The 19,212-nt window shown below is 40.8% G+C and overlaps 1 protein-coding gene across 1 annotated transcript in view; it reads right to left on the bottom strand.

The window, feature by feature from the left end:
* Positions 1-17,228, bottom strand: part of KCTD8 (potassium channel tetramerization domain containing 8) — a 95,936-nt gene extending 78,708 nt beyond the window's left edge. Inside the window, exon 1 of the mRNA XM_051619409.1 lies at positions 16,338-17,228. Coding sequence (XP_051475369.1) covers positions 16,338-17,181 — 844 coding nt within the window. The 5' untranslated portion in view covers positions 17,182-17,228. The remainder of the gene's footprint in view (positions 1-16,337) is intronic.
* Positions 17,229-19,212: the final 1,984 nt, after the last annotated feature.

Below are 19,212 nucleotides of genomic sequence, written 5' to 3'. Positions count from 1 at the left end.
ACTGCATAAAATTTACTTCCTGTTATGTATAAGTTGGACTTAAATGTGAAACAATGATCTTATTTTTGAGCAAACCCTACAATAAAGAGACCCTTGAGGAATTTTACATAGAGAAAGTTATTTCTTTGGCAGTTCTTGACTTCCTGACATATTTTTATTCAAGCTTTTTTTAAACCTTCTTTCTTTCAGCTGTTTTTCATACAATCTGTCACTCCTATGTCATGCCTCTTTCTTTCCCCTATTGTTACTTGTCTTTTAAGGTATTTAATTTCTCCTGGTAATGTTATGCGACTATTTTATTTTAACTGCAGAGCCTATTGATATTTGCTCCATTTCCAACTCCGTTTAAAACAGGATTAGGTGGAGTGCTTTTTTCAACTTTGTGGACACAAGGTTGAAAATAGGAGCACTCCAGACTCAAAAAACAAATGACAAAGGGATTGTTGTTCATTTGCATTAATAACCCTGCGTTTTTAATTACTTCATCCATACTTTTAATACATTTCAAACATGTATCTTAATTTCAAGTTGGATTTCAACTCCAAGCTTCCAGCTGGTAGCTTTCACCTGTTGCTGCCACATATACACTTTCAGAGCCTGTTTGTTTCTAATCATGATCACCCTTCAGTCCTCACTATGAGTTTCACCAGCACTTCAGTTAGTTAAAATTCTTCAAGTTAGTAAACTCCCAGTCTTTCACCTAAAACACAATCCAGGAATGCATTGCAGCTCATAGATGTGTGTATGTGTCCTGGCTGTCCTGTACCTCTAACACAACACTATCTAGGTGCACCCCATCATCTCTCAGCTGTCCATCCCCACCTCTCCAGCACCAGGTTTTCTTGGAAAGAGAAGGGAACTGTGTTTTTCTCTCACTGATTTCTCAGTATAGACAACATATGGCTCAGAACTGTGAGGCAATCTGCTCAGAGTCTAGATGCACTCTCAGCTCTAACTCAATGTAGCGTTTCATGTGAAGTTTCTATGAACGCAATGCTTTGGGGACAGCACAGAGAGAAAGCCGCAGTTCATCTTGCCTACGGCCAATGCAAGCCTGGTTCAATCAGCTTGAAGAGATTTTCATTTGTATAAAGGATGAGGGGAAATAATTTGCATCTTCCTTTGCCAACCTATATGTGGCTAATCATAATCCAGTCTCTTATCTGCAGTTCTTTGAGCTACGTAAAGGAAACATGAAACGGAAGGATTTTTTCCCCCCTGGACAAATTAAATCAATTCCCCTATCATGCAGTAGTGCTAAGGCACTGCCATCTAGTGTGGAAAATCAATATAACAAAGAAAAAGGAAAAAAAGTAAGGGGAGGAAAAAAAAAAAGGTAAAGTGTATTTGCAACATGGTAGATGAAATTTGATTGCCTTTCATCAAAGAGTTTGAGCACCTACACATCATATTCAGAACATCAGTCATTCTACTTTATGAAAACACACAGAAGCCCTCTCTTTTATAGGAAGCTCTCTGACTTGATAAACTTTAATGGCTTCAATTACGTTGAACTGTGTCGTGTCAGACAGGCTCAGCAGAGCCCTTAGCCCCGGTAGCCTCATTTGGAGTAACTCTGTGAACCTAAAACAAAAATTTGAAAGTATTTACTAGCAGAAAAGAGCTTTTTCTCACCTACCACATATTTCATTGCAAATTTACAATTTCAAGACATTATTCTCTAATTCACATTACATGGAAAGCATTTCAACAACACTCTACAGGACCAAAATATCCAGAACTTTTGAGTTTTGCATCTGTACTATTTGAAGATCTTCTCTTGGACTGCAAGAACATTCCTGTCCACACAGCCCTCTAAAGGTTTCATTGTTTTGTGTCCTATCCACTTAACTACAACTGTTCAATGAATACACAAAGAATCTAAACTTTTTTCACTTGCCCCAACTTTGTACAGATGAGGTTAAGGGCACATGACATAAGCCACTGAAACATAGATATGTTAATTGTACAAAATGTACCTGGTTGTCATAAAGACCAATTATTACAAATATCTTCACTATAAGGGTGGTAAGACACCAAAAGAGGTTACCCAGAGAATCTGTGGAGGCTCCATCCCTGGAAGTGTTAAAGGCCAGGTTGGATGGGGCTTTGAGCAACCTGGCTGAGTGGTAGGTGTCTCTGCCCATGCAGAGGGGTTGGAACTAGACGATCTTTAAGGTCTCTTCCAACTCAAACCACTGATTCTACGATTTTTTAGTTACTTATTATTTCTGTAACTTGCTGTATATTGCCACTGTGCCAGTCAAGGCTTTTAAGTACTCAGGTAACACAGTAGCCCACATCTTTCCAGAACTATAGCAAGGAAGTGTTACATGCTATTTGGCTAGTGCATATTCCTTATCACCCTCATCACAACAAAACCCCTGTTTAGAATACAAGCTGTAACAATCACTCTGAAAATCTGTATAGCAAGATTCTGCATCCTGATAAAAATATGGTCATTTTTGTCTCCGATAATGCTGGCGAAACACTGCTAATCTGGAAAATGAGAGCAAAAAGAAAATAGTTATGAGACAGTGAAACTATTTTCCTATCCAATAAGGATTGGAACATTACAATCTTAAAAGGGAAGTGTGTGGAGGAAAAATCCTACTTAAAAAGCAGAACTCAGAAAGAATATACAAAAAGCAGAGTTACTTAAGTATAATCTTCTATACTTGATAACATAATTCTTATGTATTTGATGTAGGACTTAGCGCTACACCAAATGATTACTAAATCAATATTTTTATTGTGGTAACTGTATATACCCTGGATCTTTACATATACATATTAAATCACTGAACTGAATACCAAGACTTCAAAAAGCTTTGAACCAAGATGAAACAAACAGTTCTTAGTTTGGGTAAAATAATTTAGGAATTCTTTTGTATTGCAAGTCATACTGCAAAACAAACAATTTCAGCATTCTAAACATTGTAACAATTATCAAGGATCATGGAGCTATATGATTAACTTTTTTAAAATAATGACAATTATATAAAATTCTGAATTATACTGCTACAACTGTCTATTTTTTTTGGATGCTATAAAACATAAAGTATCTTGCCAAGTATTCAAAGCATCTCTATAATAGTGTAAGGAAAAAAACACTTTTCATAAAGAACCTTATGTGCCACCCAAGCCACCATAACAGGACCCAGTTACAATGCAGAGCCAGGATACCACCATCTACCTAATACATTTTCTTTAAATATTTAGATTGCTAGATATAGATAAATAAATATATATACATTATTTATGATGCTTAGAGTTAAGACTATGATATATTAGATTTCAGAAATATTTGGGAAAAGTGTGTTGCTAAATTACTAATGTAGTTCCAATGGTGGTCTTCAAATAAGGGTGGAAAGAGGGCACAGAAAAGATAGTGGAAACATCACTCTGTAGATATTAGGCTCCTGATTCACATGTTCATACATAATACCAGGTTTTAACTTTAAAAATATAAAGCAATTATCTGGCCCTCAAGGTTGTGAAGAAAAGCTTATGACATAGACATAGAAGTCCTGAAATTATGGGGATGCCCATGCAAATAACTGAGTGGCTAAGCTCCATGATTCACTGCTTCTAGGTCACCACACCATCTTAGGAGGAGGAGAAGGGATGTGGTTGCTGTTCCCCAGGATATCCTCCTCCCCTCTCTAGGGAAGCCATCTCCACCACTCTCCCAGAAACAAAATACAGACAAGGCACTGGGTTTTGAATACAATGTTACATAAATTCTGTGTCATCTTTAATGTGGACATAAAGGGACAGACTAGTTAACATCACCAAGACATTGAAACCTTCTATAAGTAGATGTAGGTGAGCTGATAAGAAGCATATCAGTACCAATCTGCCTGATCCCTCCATCACCATGGAATACATTGCACCTTAACAACACATGCCCAGCCCAGGAGAATAACTTTGGAGGAGAAAACATATTACCAAACATAACTGACATAATTTCATTGACATAAAAAGTGTTTTGACAATCTACAACTGACATAAGAGCTGTCACAAGAACTTTTTATTATGCTTCTTCTCTATATTTATATATTTATCTATTAGGAGTCAATCAGTGCAAGCAATACTTCTGTTTTAGTTCACTGTTGTATCAGAATTTTTAACAAAAAGAGTCTCCAGACACATCACTTCAGTAATCTTTTCAGTAACATGGGGGAAGCAAGAGAAACATTTTTGCACAATACTAGTTACTAGGGCCTCATTTTCCATTCTTACATCAAAATTTCAAAAAGAAAAAAAACCCAACAATTTAATATGTTTAATGTTTAAATATCCTAATAATTAATTATCTTGCTATTATGTTATGCTTTGATTCAGCAATGAATTACTAAAATGTAATTCAGCATTGTTCATGTTTGCTTTATGATTTATTTTTCTAAGTTTTCCAGGCTACAGAAAAACTCTTGTTCAGCATTTCTGCAGCTGCTATGTAAATTGATTCAAGCTATGCTAGGGGAAAAATACAGAGCCTGAAAAGCTCAAGCAAAAGAAATAAGTCACATTAAAGAAACTCAACATTGATGAAAAATATCCAAATGGGGAAAAATCCAAAGAAATCCAAGGTGGTCTGACACTTTTGTGACAGACAGCACCTGGAAAATCTATCTAAAGACTGAAAATGAAAATTGTTAGAGTTTCAAGTAATAGCGATTGGCTAATTTTTTGAGATTTCTTTCTTCAGGCAACATGTGATCAACAACCACAGTGCTATCAAAAAATGTTTTTGAACATGTTTTCAGATACTTTCTTATCTGTGGCCTATTTAATGTTCCATAGTTTTGAATTTGGGCCAGGAAGTCTTGTAAGAAACTTCCTCCAGATGCATTTGTTTCAATTCTTACTACAAGTAGGACACAAAAGGAAGTAAAAAGAGAACATAAATTTAAGGCTTTGAAGCTTGTGATTTTCAGAATAATCAGAATTTATAGCTCTCTAGCATCTACTTCATTTACCTGCAGCAGTTTACTCTTCCTTTCCTGAGAAGTGAGTTCAAATAGCCAATGCCAAGTTAGATCACATCAAGGAAAAGACTCACAGGACAATTTAGGAGGTCTCTAGTCCAACCTCCTGCTCAAAAGCATGGTGAGCTATGAGGTCAGACCAGGTTATCAGGGCTTATCCAGATGAGTCATGAAAATCTCCAAGGATGCACAACATGCACAGCATCGCTGCACAACCTGTTCCAATGCTGACTGCCTTAATGGGGGAAATGTTTTCCTTCTTATCTAGGAACTTGAAAATCTCTTAGGAAGCTTGAAAGCTGAGAGTGTTATAGAGCTACCACATGTAACATTTAATAGTCTCAATCTACTGATCCACAGTCTAATACCACATAACTTCTTGAAGTTCTCTGAACCAGCAGGTTTATCCAGTAACTTGCAATATTCTTGCAATATTCTTGCAATATGACTAGTTGATAATACATGAAATAGCTTTTACCACTATTGCTTTCACTGTTATAAACTGATTTAACTGAGCAAATTAATAACTGCGAGCTAACCACTGCTAGAAATCAAAGTGAACTTTGGCAAAATATCAATCTCTGTATTGCTAAGTCTCCAATATAACCACAGGATAAGGAAGATGAGAAACAAGTGCAGTTTATTGCCAGTCACAGAGATGATAAGAAGAACTAAATTTTCCAAATGAGCAGTCTAAAGTTAAAATCGTCCATCCCTGCTGTTTGCCTGGTACTCAAAATGCAGATGGAAAGTCTCACTGAACTCGGCTGGATTTTCTGGAAATATATTCAAGATTGCAAGCATTGATTTGGAGGTCAGTTTCAGACTTATATTACTTTCATGTGTGATTTGGTATATGGTTCATTAAAAATAATAACTTTTTACTAGTAATCTCACTATTGGTGACAGAGCATACCTCTGATTCCAAAAACATGTATTAAAATAGTTTTTAGAAAAATAGTGCATGTTGTCTAATTTCAGAATATTTTTACTGTTTTCAAAAAGTGCAGCTAAGCAAACCCCCGAGCTCCTTCATATATTTTATGCATCATAAGCATGACAGTATAGAAAGACTTGCATACAGTCACATCATTAATATTAATTCTGTATATTTATGTAGTATAAAAAGCAAATGCATTTTTTTCCTGTGTATTTTTTTCCAGGTTACCAATTGCCTAGAACAGGCATCTGTTTCCCTCCATGTTTTACAATCAACGGCAAAGAATATTTAGATTAACTTTACTAAACTGAAGATTACTATTCAATTTACTCCACTTCAGCAGCATGGCCACAGAAACACAGTGTGCCATGCCACTGAATAAATATTAGTTAGACGCTACTCTTGCCTTACTGGTGCCTTTGACCAATAACACCTTGCTTTTCCTGTATAACAATAGCTCAATGAGCTATTTCTCATGTATTTTTTGTTACACAAAAATTCATGAAACTGTGAGAGACCCCACCCTGAATCATTACCCTGGTATTTTAAGGCTCTGACGCTGACCTGTGATTATGGCGCCTGGGCCAGAGGTCTTGGGAGGACACAGCTCTTGGCTTATTTGCTGGTATTCACAGAAAGCAGGCATGGCCACCGCAGTACTAGGCTCTAAGGGGGCACTGCTGGGCTATAGTGGCCCTGACCCACCCCCATTGTGCCCAACACCCTGCCCTGGCCACCATTTCAGCCCCTGGGGCTGGCAGTCCCCAAGCCCCAAGGCTCCAGCTCCCTACAGCCCTGCCTGGCCCCCAGCCCACCCAAAGGCACCGTGAGGCCTGCACAGGTTTTTGGCATGGATTAAGTATATTTGGGCTTTATCATGTTGTACCCCTCAAAACAGAAAAGCAAAACCACCTTCTAAAGACATGGTCTTAGACAGACCATGCAGCTTTTATTCATTGCATCCACAGCAACAGGATTTAGGAAGAAAGCCCTGCCAGAAGTCAGTCACGAGGGATCTGATTAGACAGACAGTGTTTAACCTAATCTCCTCTACCGTGAGTGCTTTTTTCTTCCTGTAATTAAATGTGATCACAGATGCAATTATTTAGGGACATAATTCCCCCAATTTAGACACCAAACTATTTCAGCTGCAGGTGGAAAAGGTAAATACCAAAAGGATTAAAGGAATAAAAATGTGAGTGTTGTTATGAGTGGAGATTACACTATGAGGCAGCTAAAAGTCATAGAAGATATAAACTTCACAGATTATGAGGTAAAACTTAAAAAACGTCAACAACGTCCTCAAAGTATCACACACTGAGTAACCGAAACATTTCTGAAAAATCTGTTATTTCTATCTTAAAGAATTACAGGATTATTTTGAAGCCAAAGGATATCCCTATTGGTTACTCCAGATGAATTTTGGGGAGTGGTTAACACAAACACATAGACTTTGTCTGTCTGTATCTGTAACGTTTAGAAATGTTATATTCATTTATTACATCCCTAGAGACAAAGAAACAGCATGAAGAAATTCCATAGGAAAAATAAAATTATCAGAAATTTATGTTTGTGTGCTATGACAACATTAAAAGAAATAAATATGCACGTCTTTTTCAGGGACAGCTAACAGAGAAATTTGAAGTCTGCAAGTACTGGGAAAGTAAAAATTACAAGCAGGACAGCAAATCACAGTGGTCTTAGTTCTATTGTTTACGTAATTTTGGTTTACTCTTTTTAATATGCAGTTTATCCACACATACAGATGCTCGCAGCTCCTGCTTCAAAGAAGGAGTACTTTGAATGGGTAAGTCATTCAGAAAGACAGTGGGATTTGATGACAAAATTTTGGAAGTAAGAGAGGACAGACAACCTTACTTGAACAATGGTCCCCTTCTATCTTGTATCATAAATAGCTGAATTGTTCTGTTGTTTTTCCCCCCAAAGGTCCATATAGCTTCAGCAAAATTGATCACATTTTTATAAGGCTATATACTGGTATTTTTAGAAGGACAGAACGAGTGATCTTGATCTTTCCAAGCACTGGAAAGAGACAAAAATAGGTGGAAAGGCAAGAATAGCCATACCTCTGCTTTGTTTCAGATCAGCTCAAAAATCACAGTAGGCAATAACAACAGAAATAGTAACAGCTGTCTGAAGAGAACAATAGTGAGAAGTGACGGGCTATAAACGGATGACTGTGAGAAGAAAGGGAAATAAAATGATTTTATTAAGAAAAACTAGCAAAAAGGGTTGCTTATTTTTAGTCTTTCTCCACTGTATTATCTACACATTACAGTGATTAAATTGTTGGCACTCTGTTTTACTGACTTATTTTATCTGCCTTCTAACCCCTTTGTAGTTGATTTTCTTATTTTGTATTAATGAGTTCCAATGCGAATGAAAGAACCTTGGATTAAGAAGCAAAAGAGTTAGGTAATACTTCTGTATACACAAAATAAACAATTGACATTGCTGTTGAAGTTTTGCAGGTATGGTGGTTTTAATGGGGATTTGAGTAACGGACAGGAAAAAAAAATCTAGTTTAATCAAACTGTTAGTACAAAGTTATGGAAGTAACTGTTTTGCAGACAATTTATATAATCATGTATATATATGCAATTCTAGGCCTTTTTTCTTCCTATCATTTAACAAATAGGAGCTTCAGAGATACCTGGGATATATAGAAAATATTCACGGATAAAAAGCCTTTGGAATGACAGTACACTTTTAATAATTTGTGTGGAATACACTGACATAGTTGTAATCCTTACAGGAACCTACAAACCTCTATGTTCAGTAAAGTAATTTTGCTGTTAACTTAAACTGCAGGAGGCTGTTTACAACAATGTGTGACAAGAGTCCCTGAGCACCAACTCATCTCTCTTTGGGAATATTTGTTAATACTACTGAAGGCTAAAACCCAGTAAAGATGAAAGATAAAAATGAATCTGAAGATTATTATTGTTCACTTATATACAAAATAAAATAAACTGATTTAGGTTCCAAATTACATCTTTGTGCTAATGCAAAGAGCATATTTCTGTGTGTATTATGTATAACCTAACTGAACATACGCTACGTGAAGTCCTGGAATATTTAATTTCATGAATAAAAATTGATAAGACTCCTGTCTTCAGTTTCTCAATCCTCTCCTTGTCCCTGAAACAGAACATGTAGCTTATCTACTTGGATGCACTAGTTATGGTTGTTCTGTATACTTGCACTAGTGTTGCTGTCTATGGACACTGTCTATGGACAACACCTTTTCAAAGTGTTGTAGTATTCCCTTCAAAAGAAAAGTACCATTAGGTTTTCTTCTATAATGATTTCTAGTTTTCTTATTCACTAAGTGCATGTCAATGGAACAGAAAACAGGTCAGGGACACGGAGCACAACAGGAGCAGGACAGAGCAAGCCTGAGGTGTGCACAGCCCCGAGGCGGTGGCAGCCAGCCAGAGGCAGTGGCAGTCCCCTGGAGGCAGTAGCCCCTGTCTCTGCAACTCCTTTGCTCAGAGGCCCTGCCACAAGCTTCAGGCATATGGAGAGCAATGAGAAAGGGAACAACTATATTTTGACCTAGCTATTCTCAGATGCAAAATGTAGAAGAAGGAATCATTGCACCAGCTGCAACTGAGAGCAGTTCTGATGCTGCTTATGGCCAAGCAGGCCCCATAGGACAAAGAAGGGGTAAACACACTGCTCCCTATCTTTGACTCCTGTTTTGAGCAACTTTGAGAAAGGCAGTATCAAGATAGAAATTATTCCATAAAGAAAAAATAATATTTGCATAAACATTTACAAAACCTTGCATTCACCTCATTGCTAGAAACATGAGACTCTCATTATCACCACTGTGATATTTACATACGTGTGGTGAAGTCCTGAAAATATTTAATGATGAGATAATATAAATGGAAAGACACCTTGCAGCAAGAGGCACTCTTTAATTTAATTATGTCTTCAGAAGCTAAACTGTCAAAATGTAACAGACATGACAAGTTTTGTTACCACAACCTGATAAAATGCAACCGAAAGAGAATGGCATTAGTTTCTACAAGTGCCATGAAAATTACAAAAATCACTGCTTACCTCTCACCAGGATTATGTGTACTAGAAACAGTTATGAAGCCAAATAATCACTCATGTAGTTTGAATTTCACTTTTATGTGAAAGACTACCCCAAAACTATTTGCTGCTTCAGTTAGTTCCTATTTATATGATAAATCCCATTTAGACCAAACAAAAAAAAAAGAAACAAATTCACAGAATAATCCTGAATTTATATAAGGCAAAAGCCAATATGCAATGGCCATTATTGGTTTAAAAATAAAAATATAACCCAATCAAACAAAAAAACTTACAAAACATTTAAAGAAAAGCACTTAGATTCTACTGAGAATGATAATTTTGTTTCAGACACTTTTTCTCTAACATTTAGTCAATATATGAATTCAAAGTACAGTATAAATTACCTCTTATCAAAAAGAACATGCAGTTTTATCAAGCTAAAGTGCACAACCTCCCTAGGAAATCCATCATGAAGCATTTGATTTGCTGAACCAAAATGAAATTTGCCCGGTAATGTTTTTTAAGAATTTTCCACTGGACTTCCAGTGGTTCAATTTATAAAAGAGCCATGATTTGAGAGTGCCATTAGTTCCCCACCTGCTTTAAGAAAGAAAGGTCTTGTAAGCAGAAATGAAATAAAATCATACTTGAATATAAAAATAGCATGTGCTTTCCAGGTTAGGATGTTAGCTGGCATAGTCACTCCAGCTTTTTTCAACAATTACACCATGCCAAACAGTCACCAACCAAATAACATCTCTGGCATGGAAAAAGCCTTACAAACATAACCATGGTCAACTTAACTCTGTAACAGACATCATATGTGACTGGCAATTAAGTAATCCAAAACTGGAGAAAGAAAATCTGAGCAGAAATCCAGAGCATGGCCATGCTATTCACTCCTCCTGCAGTGACACCAAGGATCTGCCTCGTTGCTGAGAAAACCTAGGACTGGCTGCAAGCTACACAGGGCACCACACCAGTCTTGTACAGTCCAGGACTCCAGAGTCATGAGACGGGTGCACAGCACCTTACATGCTTTCCTTCTTTGCCCATCAAGTTATCTGGCTCACCAAAGATCTCATCCTTAAAGTAGAAACACACACAAACATGACTGATTACTTCTGGTTGCTTAGTTCAGGCAATGCTGAGGTTCAGCTGGAACAAGAAGAGAGCCTTTCTTCTGCCACTTCTCTCTTCATGCCTGTAGTGTACTACTTCTTACATCTGTGAAAGCTGCCTGAGAGTCTCATTTCTCGAGACCTACTTTTAAATGTGGAACTGTGGCAGAAAGAGAATAATATGGGAATCTATAAAATCTCCCTTGATGCAATGCTTAGTGAATTTTTGTTTGTCACACAAATCCTCATCACAGTATAATAAATGTGGCATTCGCTGAAAACCAGCAGTGATATACCAGCCATATCGTACTGAAAAAGCAAATATATTGCAAAATATATATTTTTTGGCAGTAATGTTTTAACTTTTAATCATGTGCCTGGCACAATGTTATACAGGAAACTTTTGTACATGTAAATTTTGTGCTTGAGCAGAAGATAACTAGAAGTTCATGCTGACAATAAAGAAAAAATAAAATACTATTTGCTCATCCTACTGTGGAAAAGTAAACATTTCCCTGCAACTACTATCATAAATCCTTGAAAATGTATGAAGTGATCTAACACCAAGAGCACTTTTCCTGCAAACTATTACAGATCCAGCAAAGTCAGCTTCTCCAACACTGTCACTTTGTTCCCAGGTAATCCACTCTAGGTAGAATATCCTGAAGTTTTATGTCTGTTTTCCAAAGTCACAGGACTGCCTACAGAAACTCTCTTTAAAGGGTTTTGCTCAATAGTCCTACCACAAACCACATCCTGGATCTTGATACTGTCAGAAAACTAAAACTTTTCTACATTATGCTTGTTACACTGATGTAATTTTTCATGTCTGCCTGTACTACCAAAAATTTGTACTCAGATCTTTAAGGCTCTGGTTCAGGTTAATTGTCCAACTTTACCTTAATGTGACACATTGAAGTAATACCCTTATTTTACTTTTTTCTTGGTCTCCTGTCTGTCCTCAGTCTAACACATTTCAAATTAAAAATTAAAAAACAGCAGATACACTCCACAAAGGCAAAAACTCCACCAAGCAAGCAGTGATGGAAGTTTAGCAAGGTCACAGAAATCTCTTGCAGCATGGCTCTCCCACCGCTCTGCCCTTAGAAGAGCAGTTTGGAGTTACATGCTGACCCACCATCCCTCTCCTATCCCAGTGGGATGTTGAACTGGAGTTATCATTCACAGAGCAACACCTCAAATTGTTTTACATAACATGTTTGTTCCCCATCTTTCAAGTTACCACCTTCTGTTTTCTTCTCCTTTCTATTGCAAAGACATAAATATCGACTGGGGTTTTTTGGTAGTGGTAGTGAGGTTTTGGGGGGTTCAGTGGTGTAGTTTTGTTCAGGTTTGGGGGTTTTGCCTCAGTTTTTTTTCAAAATACCTTTTTTTTTTTTTTTAAAGTTAATTGCTTCCAACTTAGTCCCCACTGATTATGAAATTATTATCACTTGTTTATGACAATTTCCACAGCAATAAATACAATCTCAGAAAGCTGTGATCTCAAGTGGAAAATAAGCACAGTAAATTAATGAAAATGTCACCTGTTACAAAAATAAATAAATAATTTTTTTAAAAAAGACAAGGAAACATAAATTGTCCCATGTGAAACAGGAATGTCAAAAAAGAATACTCTCAACACCAGTAAGTCAGATTGCATAGCAGATGTAAAATATAAAATCCATTAAGACCAATTAGATTCTACAGAAGAAAAAAAACAGTAATAGCACGCAGAGGCAACACAACAATACTGAGAAAAAAGCTTAAAAATGTAAACTGTACCCTTTCCTCACAAGAGACCCTCTAACAGGTCTGCTATGTTGCCTGCAGCCATGTGCAGCAAAGTTACCTGGCTTTCAGTCTGCTGTCTTCAGCTAGAAGCAACTTTTGTGAGGGCCATCACCTATTGCACATCAACGGGTATTATTCAGTGGTCCTCTATGACAGCTTGAAACTAAGAAGCAAAAGAGCTTGAGTCTCTTTCCCAAACTGCATATGCATTTCATGTCATATTCACTGACCCAAGTCATCTTCACCTATACTAGAGTGAGAACTTCAATAGCATCGAGCCAAGTTATCACCGGGGGGAAAAGAAAGGAAAAAGTTTGTGGTACATTCTGGTAGAGCCTTTTCACCACCACACAAAAATTTGCTCCTTTTATTGACCATTAAGAGGCAGGATTTGTAAAGGACACATGGAATAGATCTGTGAGCACTTCTCTGAACTAAGCCACCAATGCAAGGCACGAGATAAATTCTGGCCATGTAGTAGTTGTGTAGACAAATTAAGCTGTCATTGAGTGAGTGATAGCTTGCATGACACTGGGGGCAAAGAACATAATGTTTTTTACAGGAATTAAGTATACTAAGAAGGAAAGTCTGTCTCTGTACTTGTCAGGACATGTTGCCAAAGACTTAAACCTTATTTCCTGGTAAGCACTTTCACACTACCTCTGGTTCTTCAATCAGAACTAGTCTGCAACAACTAATTCACGTTGTAGATACCAATCCATAAATTAATTAAACATATGTGTAGTATCCAACATATATTTAATCTGCTGGAATGCTGAAAAATAAAAAGTAATTTCCATTTAAAAGAAAAAGTTATAGATGGTAATTTCAACTCAGAACACCTACTGAAGTTTGAGAGATACTAGAAACAGATTTGAAATCTGTTCCACAAACCACAAATTAAATTTTGCTTTGAGCAACAAATGCAAATGCAGCTAGGGCTCTTTCCAGTGGAACATAAAACTAGGTTCCTTCTTTGCTAGCACCAAATTAAGTCTCAGGTGCCAGCCAAACTCAGAATAAGGACCTCAAAGTGTTTCTTCTTGATATTTTTGTCTGTAAGTCACAGTCCAGGGTTGGTCATTCTCCATGAGAGCTCTTGAAACCAGCAACCTCCCAACCAAAACTGCTTCTTTTCTGTGGTTAACAGGGACATGTGGCAAGGAATAAATTGAAAAGTGACTGCTCTTCTCTTTGGAGCACTAAGGCTTCCAAGGTTTGCTTGCCCTTCAGTGGATTCTTGTGCAGCAGTCCAGCAAAGCAACAGCAAGTACCCAATCCATCCAGAGCTAATAATAATAATAATAATAATAATAATAATAATAATAATAATAATAATAATAATAATAATAATAATAATAATAATAATAATAATAATAATAATATCAAGAGGCTCCATCAATTGGACATTTAGTCAATTAACAAAAAAAACCCAAAAAAACAACCAAACACAAAAAAACACCAACACAAGCCTAAAGCAAAGAACTTCAGGCGTAACAAAAAGGTTGCTAAATGTGTAACAAGAAACCAAACTTAAAGTATGCTTCCCATCTTTTCAGCCTGCTTTTATCTCAGCCATTTTTTTCACTCAGAAGTAAAAAAGACAAAACATTAAGTAAATGTTATTAAACAAATAAACATTATGCAAATAAATTTTCAGTTAACTGTACCAATTTAAGTAATTAACTTATTTTTCACAACATCATAAGGAGGAAGACTAGAAACCAAAACAAAAATCATGGTGTACAACACTCAATTCATCCCTGGCATTATTCCATGCAAATCAGTGGTATTACACTAGGGATTAATTTGGAACACTGATCTGAATTAGAGCGCTGTTCCATACAGCAACCTCATCATAACACACACAAAAAATAACCCAAACATTGTGAGCATCACAAATTCACATAATTATGCACCTACTAATCTATTTCTGAGCAAACAGGCTATTTCAGTGTATTGATAGTAACAATAAGGAATTTCTACTATTCTGAAAATCAGTACATCCATTTTTCTCAGAAAGGAGATTTAATAATCATGTAAATACTTCATAATGCCCAGAAGAATCTAAAGCTCCACTATAGCTAAATTTTTACACATCTTAATGAAGTATGACTGGTGATAGGTTATTAAATGATTCTTTAAAAACTGTTTTAATATAGTTTTGAAGACTGATATTAAGTACTTAAGTCTGCTCAGCAGAGTGGTCACCATCTAGAACATACAGAAATGCATACTAATTAATTTCTCCTCCCAGTAGAAAACCATTCACATTTCCCTCTATTAAATACCATGCATAGGTTCAGTTTTGCATGCAAAACAGGTTGCTTCTGTTCAGCTGCCCAACTGGTGAAGTTAGGGGCAGCATCTCCCACCTCCCCTCAGCGGCAGGCAGATGCTCCACCCAAGCATCCCTCCTGCACTCGGGGAGCGTGAGACCACACAGAGGCAGAAGACAGATGTGAATGGAGAACACTTCTCTCTTCCACAGGCTTACTCGACACTCAAACACATCTGTAATGTTTAAGGCTGCCTCTGCCTTTCAAAGACAAATCTCTGCCGGAGGCAGGAGTTCTCCATTCAGTGTGGCTTCATTACCTGAAACCACTGCCCAGCCTGTGCCCTCCATCGCACTCCGTACGTTGCCGGACTGAAACTCATTCATCATCACTCGATTTTCCTATTTGCGAATGATCTGAAACCTCTAGGGCTACCCACAGACAACTAGCGGAGTTGCTTAGGATCTGTGTACTGGCTACGGAGTGACTTATTTTCTTTTTTCCAATTTTTATCCCTTGGAGCTAGACTCTTTCTTGCTCCTCGGGAAGTTGGCCGTGTCCTCGCTGCCCCTTCCCTCATGGAGACCGTGCCCAGGCGCAGTGCGCTCACTAGGGAAGAAGACGCAGCGATAAAATATTAAAACCTTTCCTTGCTCCGGGCTCCGCCGCTGCGATCTCTGCACCGCCTCGCTGGGAGGGAGCGCCGCAGCCCTCCGCGGCGGTGCCAGCGCTGCGCCCGCACCCCCTGCATGGCCAGCGGGGCTGGGACACTCTCCCCGCCACCGCAGCCCCCCGAGCCGGCACCGGCGCGACGCTCCTCTGGGAGACCCAAGAGGGGGCAGACGGTAACGGGGGGGTGGGCTGGTCCTGCTCAGTGCACCCTCGGCACCAAAAGGCGGGGGGCAGCCCTGATTGCTACAAGGAGTTGGCGGAGCTGCTCCCTCGCTGCGCCCCGCAAGGGGCATTAGGCAGCCGTGTCCTGCCGTCCCCAATGCACAAAATTTGAACTGTGGCGGTGACAGCGCCTAAGGGGGACGTGGGGGGCAGCCCCAATTTCTCTCGAGCTACGTGTTGCTTTCGGACAGCAAGGGTTGGAGCAGGGGAGTGCAGATAGAGGCGATAGGGGACGGGCAGCACTTACTGAAGAAGATGTACTCGGTGTAGCTGCTCCAGATCTTGTCGTCCCTATACTGGTTGATGAAGGCGGCGGTGCCGGCGGAGTTGCAAGCCACCATGTGGAAGCCCGCCTCTGAGAGCCGGTCGAAGGCTTGCTCCAGGTAGGTGAACTTGAGGTAGAAGCGGGAGGTATACTTCTCGGGGGGGCGGTCAGGGTCGCGGCTCTCGTTGAGGGTCTCTCCGAAGACCTCCTTGGCCAGGGCGATCCTGCCGCACACCATGATGCGGGCGACGCGGCGGAACTTGGCGTCCGCGTGGTTGTCCCGGACCATGGTGTAGGAGCCGCGGTAGCCTACGGTGAGGAAGCCCGAGCGCTTGTCCAGGGCTGCCCGCTGCAGCCGGTCGCTGCTGCCCTGCGAGTTGCTGTCCTCCAGGTCGCTCTGACAACCCTCATCGTTGAGCGAGCTCTGCTTGGTGACCTTGGGCGAGAGCAGCTTCACCAGGTCGCCCAGCTGGAAGTACTCGGCTTCCCGCAGGAGCCGCTCCTTCTCGGGGAAGTGCTCAGGCAGCGCCAGCTGCTTGTCCCGCAGGTAATCCAGCACGTACCTGAAGAGGAAGCCGTCGCGGTCGATGAAGAAGCGCGCCCGGCTGTCCCTGGGCAGCTGCCGGGCCGCCGCTGAGCCACCGCGGCACGGGGAGAACATGGTGGCCAGCGTGCTGTCCGGGACGCTGAGCAGCGTGGAGTGCCTTGTCACGTACACCTGTCCCCCCACGTTCAGCTCCACCACCTCGGGGAACGATGAGCCCGACGGCCCCGAAACCATGTCGCTGATGGGCAGAATGCTGCCGCCCGCCTCCTTCAAAGCCATGGCTGCGAGCGGGCGGCCGCGAAGGAGGGTCTCCCTCCTAAAAAAGGCGGCCTCCCTCCCTCCCTCCCTCCCTTCCACCCACCCGTCCCCTCCTTCTCCTCCTCCTCCTTCCCCTGCTGCCCGGCGAGCCCGGAAGCGCCTGGACGGAGCCGCTGCTCTCACCGCCCCCCGGCACGGCGGCGGGCGGCACGGTCCCGGGGCGCGGCGCCGGCCCTCGCCTGCCCCGCGGCGCCCCCGCGCTGCCCTGGCGGCGGGCTGGGCTGGGCTGCGCTGCCCCGGCGCGACCCGACACGACCGGAGCGCTGCCCCGGCTCCTGCTCTGCCTCGCCCGGCGGCGGGGGCGCAAGGTCCCGCAGCCGCGCTGTCCCCGAGGCCGAGCAACCGATAGAGCCAGCTGTCACTTGGCAAACCACTGCCGCTATGCCAGGCTCGGCGCAGGGAAGAGCCAAGCCCCTACACCGGCTCCTCCCCTCGCCTCGGCTAGGTGGCTTTTTTGGTTCGCTTCGGATACACATACACACACCCGCGCGCACACACACACCCGCCCCCTTAACAGACTTCCAGTACAGTCCCGTCCGTCCCCCCCGTCTCCTCCCAATCTCTCCGCCTCCTTTATGGTGCCGCTTCGGTCGGCACTTTCAGAGCGCTACCAGAATGATTGTCGTCCGTCCAAAAAGTAGCATCCAACAGGACGCATGTCACAGCATTTTCCACCGTTTTCCCTATACCAGCATGCTTTCAACATGAGAGAAGGGGAATTTAATTGAGGGCACAAAAGAAAGCAGCGGTCAGCTGTGCTGGTGGTACAAATTTAACAGGCCCTGGTGGGACACAAATGCTGTAGTTTATGTCCTGCTGCTTCGCTGGGGCATGGCACACTGGGATCTTGATATTCAGAGAAGCTTAATGTGTTCTCTAGCTTAACAAGGGAATTGGGGTGATTTAGAGCAGAAAAGAAAGTCAGCTGCCATTAGGATCCAGATGCCAGACAAAAATATTTGTTTGGAACACATTAGTGCCTGGATTCTTGGCCATGAAGCAACTGAATCTATACTCTATTTAAACAGTATTTTTTTATTATTATTTATTTATTTGATTTTAGTCAGAGCTGCAATTCACCTTCATGCAGACTTCTGATGCATGCATTTTCCGGCTGTGCGGCTGGAATGTGTCAGAGTACAGACTTGTGCCCATGTGTTGGAAGAGAGATTTAAAATTGCTCTTGCCAGCAGAACTTGGGGCCTAAACCTGACTGCATTTCTCTGACTACCAGTGCCAGATCTAAGTGTCACTCTTGTGCTGGGTGGTTCTTGTGCTGGGTGGTTCGTGCATGGGAACACTTAAGCTTTGTTTTTTATGATCCCTTCAAAGTTAAGGTTTAAGCCCATAATTGTGCTCCACAGAGGCAGGAGCCTGACTTGTTCTTCCTTTAAACAATGTCACTTCGGGCCTGGGGGTAAAAGTCGTCAGTTCTCAGGCAGATAGAGTTTCAGTCTGTTACCTTGTCACTACTGTGCAGTGGTCAAGAAAGACCGAGTTTCCTTCGCTAGTCATCCAAAGCTTAGTCATGTTCTTTAAACTACTGATCACTTTTAAAGCAGTAACATAAATGTCCCTACAACACTTCATCCCACATATCTTAGATACCTCTTTCCAGGTGGGATGAGTTAGTCTATGGTGCTACCTTTCTCCCTCCTTTTGCTATAGACAAACCTTAAATCTGTATTTAGAGAGAACTCTTAGCTTTTGCATGGCTAATGCTTGGGGGGGGGGGGGGGAGGGGTGGTGGGCAAGGGGTGGGGAGCATACCTACCACCCACCCATTGGATGAGGAGTGTTGGAAAGGGTGACCAAAGACTCCTAGAAAACAAGAGATGTTGTGCTTCAAACAGAATTATGTGGGAGTTAAAGGGCTTGTAGCAGAGAACAAATGTGCGGGAGAGATTTCTGCAGTGACCCATCTTGACCACTTACTGAAACCAATTAATAGTTTTGGAAATGGGGATGACTGTAAGAAACTAAGCAAAATTC

Source organism: Apus apus, chromosome 4 (genome assembly GCF_020740795.1).
Source record: "Apus apus isolate bApuApu2 chromosome 4, bApuApu2.pri.cur, whole genome shotgun sequence".
In the NCBI taxonomy this organism is placed as follows: domain Eukaryota; kingdom Metazoa; phylum Chordata; class Aves; order Apodiformes; family Apodidae; genus Apus; species Apus apus.
This window is presented reverse-complemented; position numbering and strand designations above follow the sequence as displayed.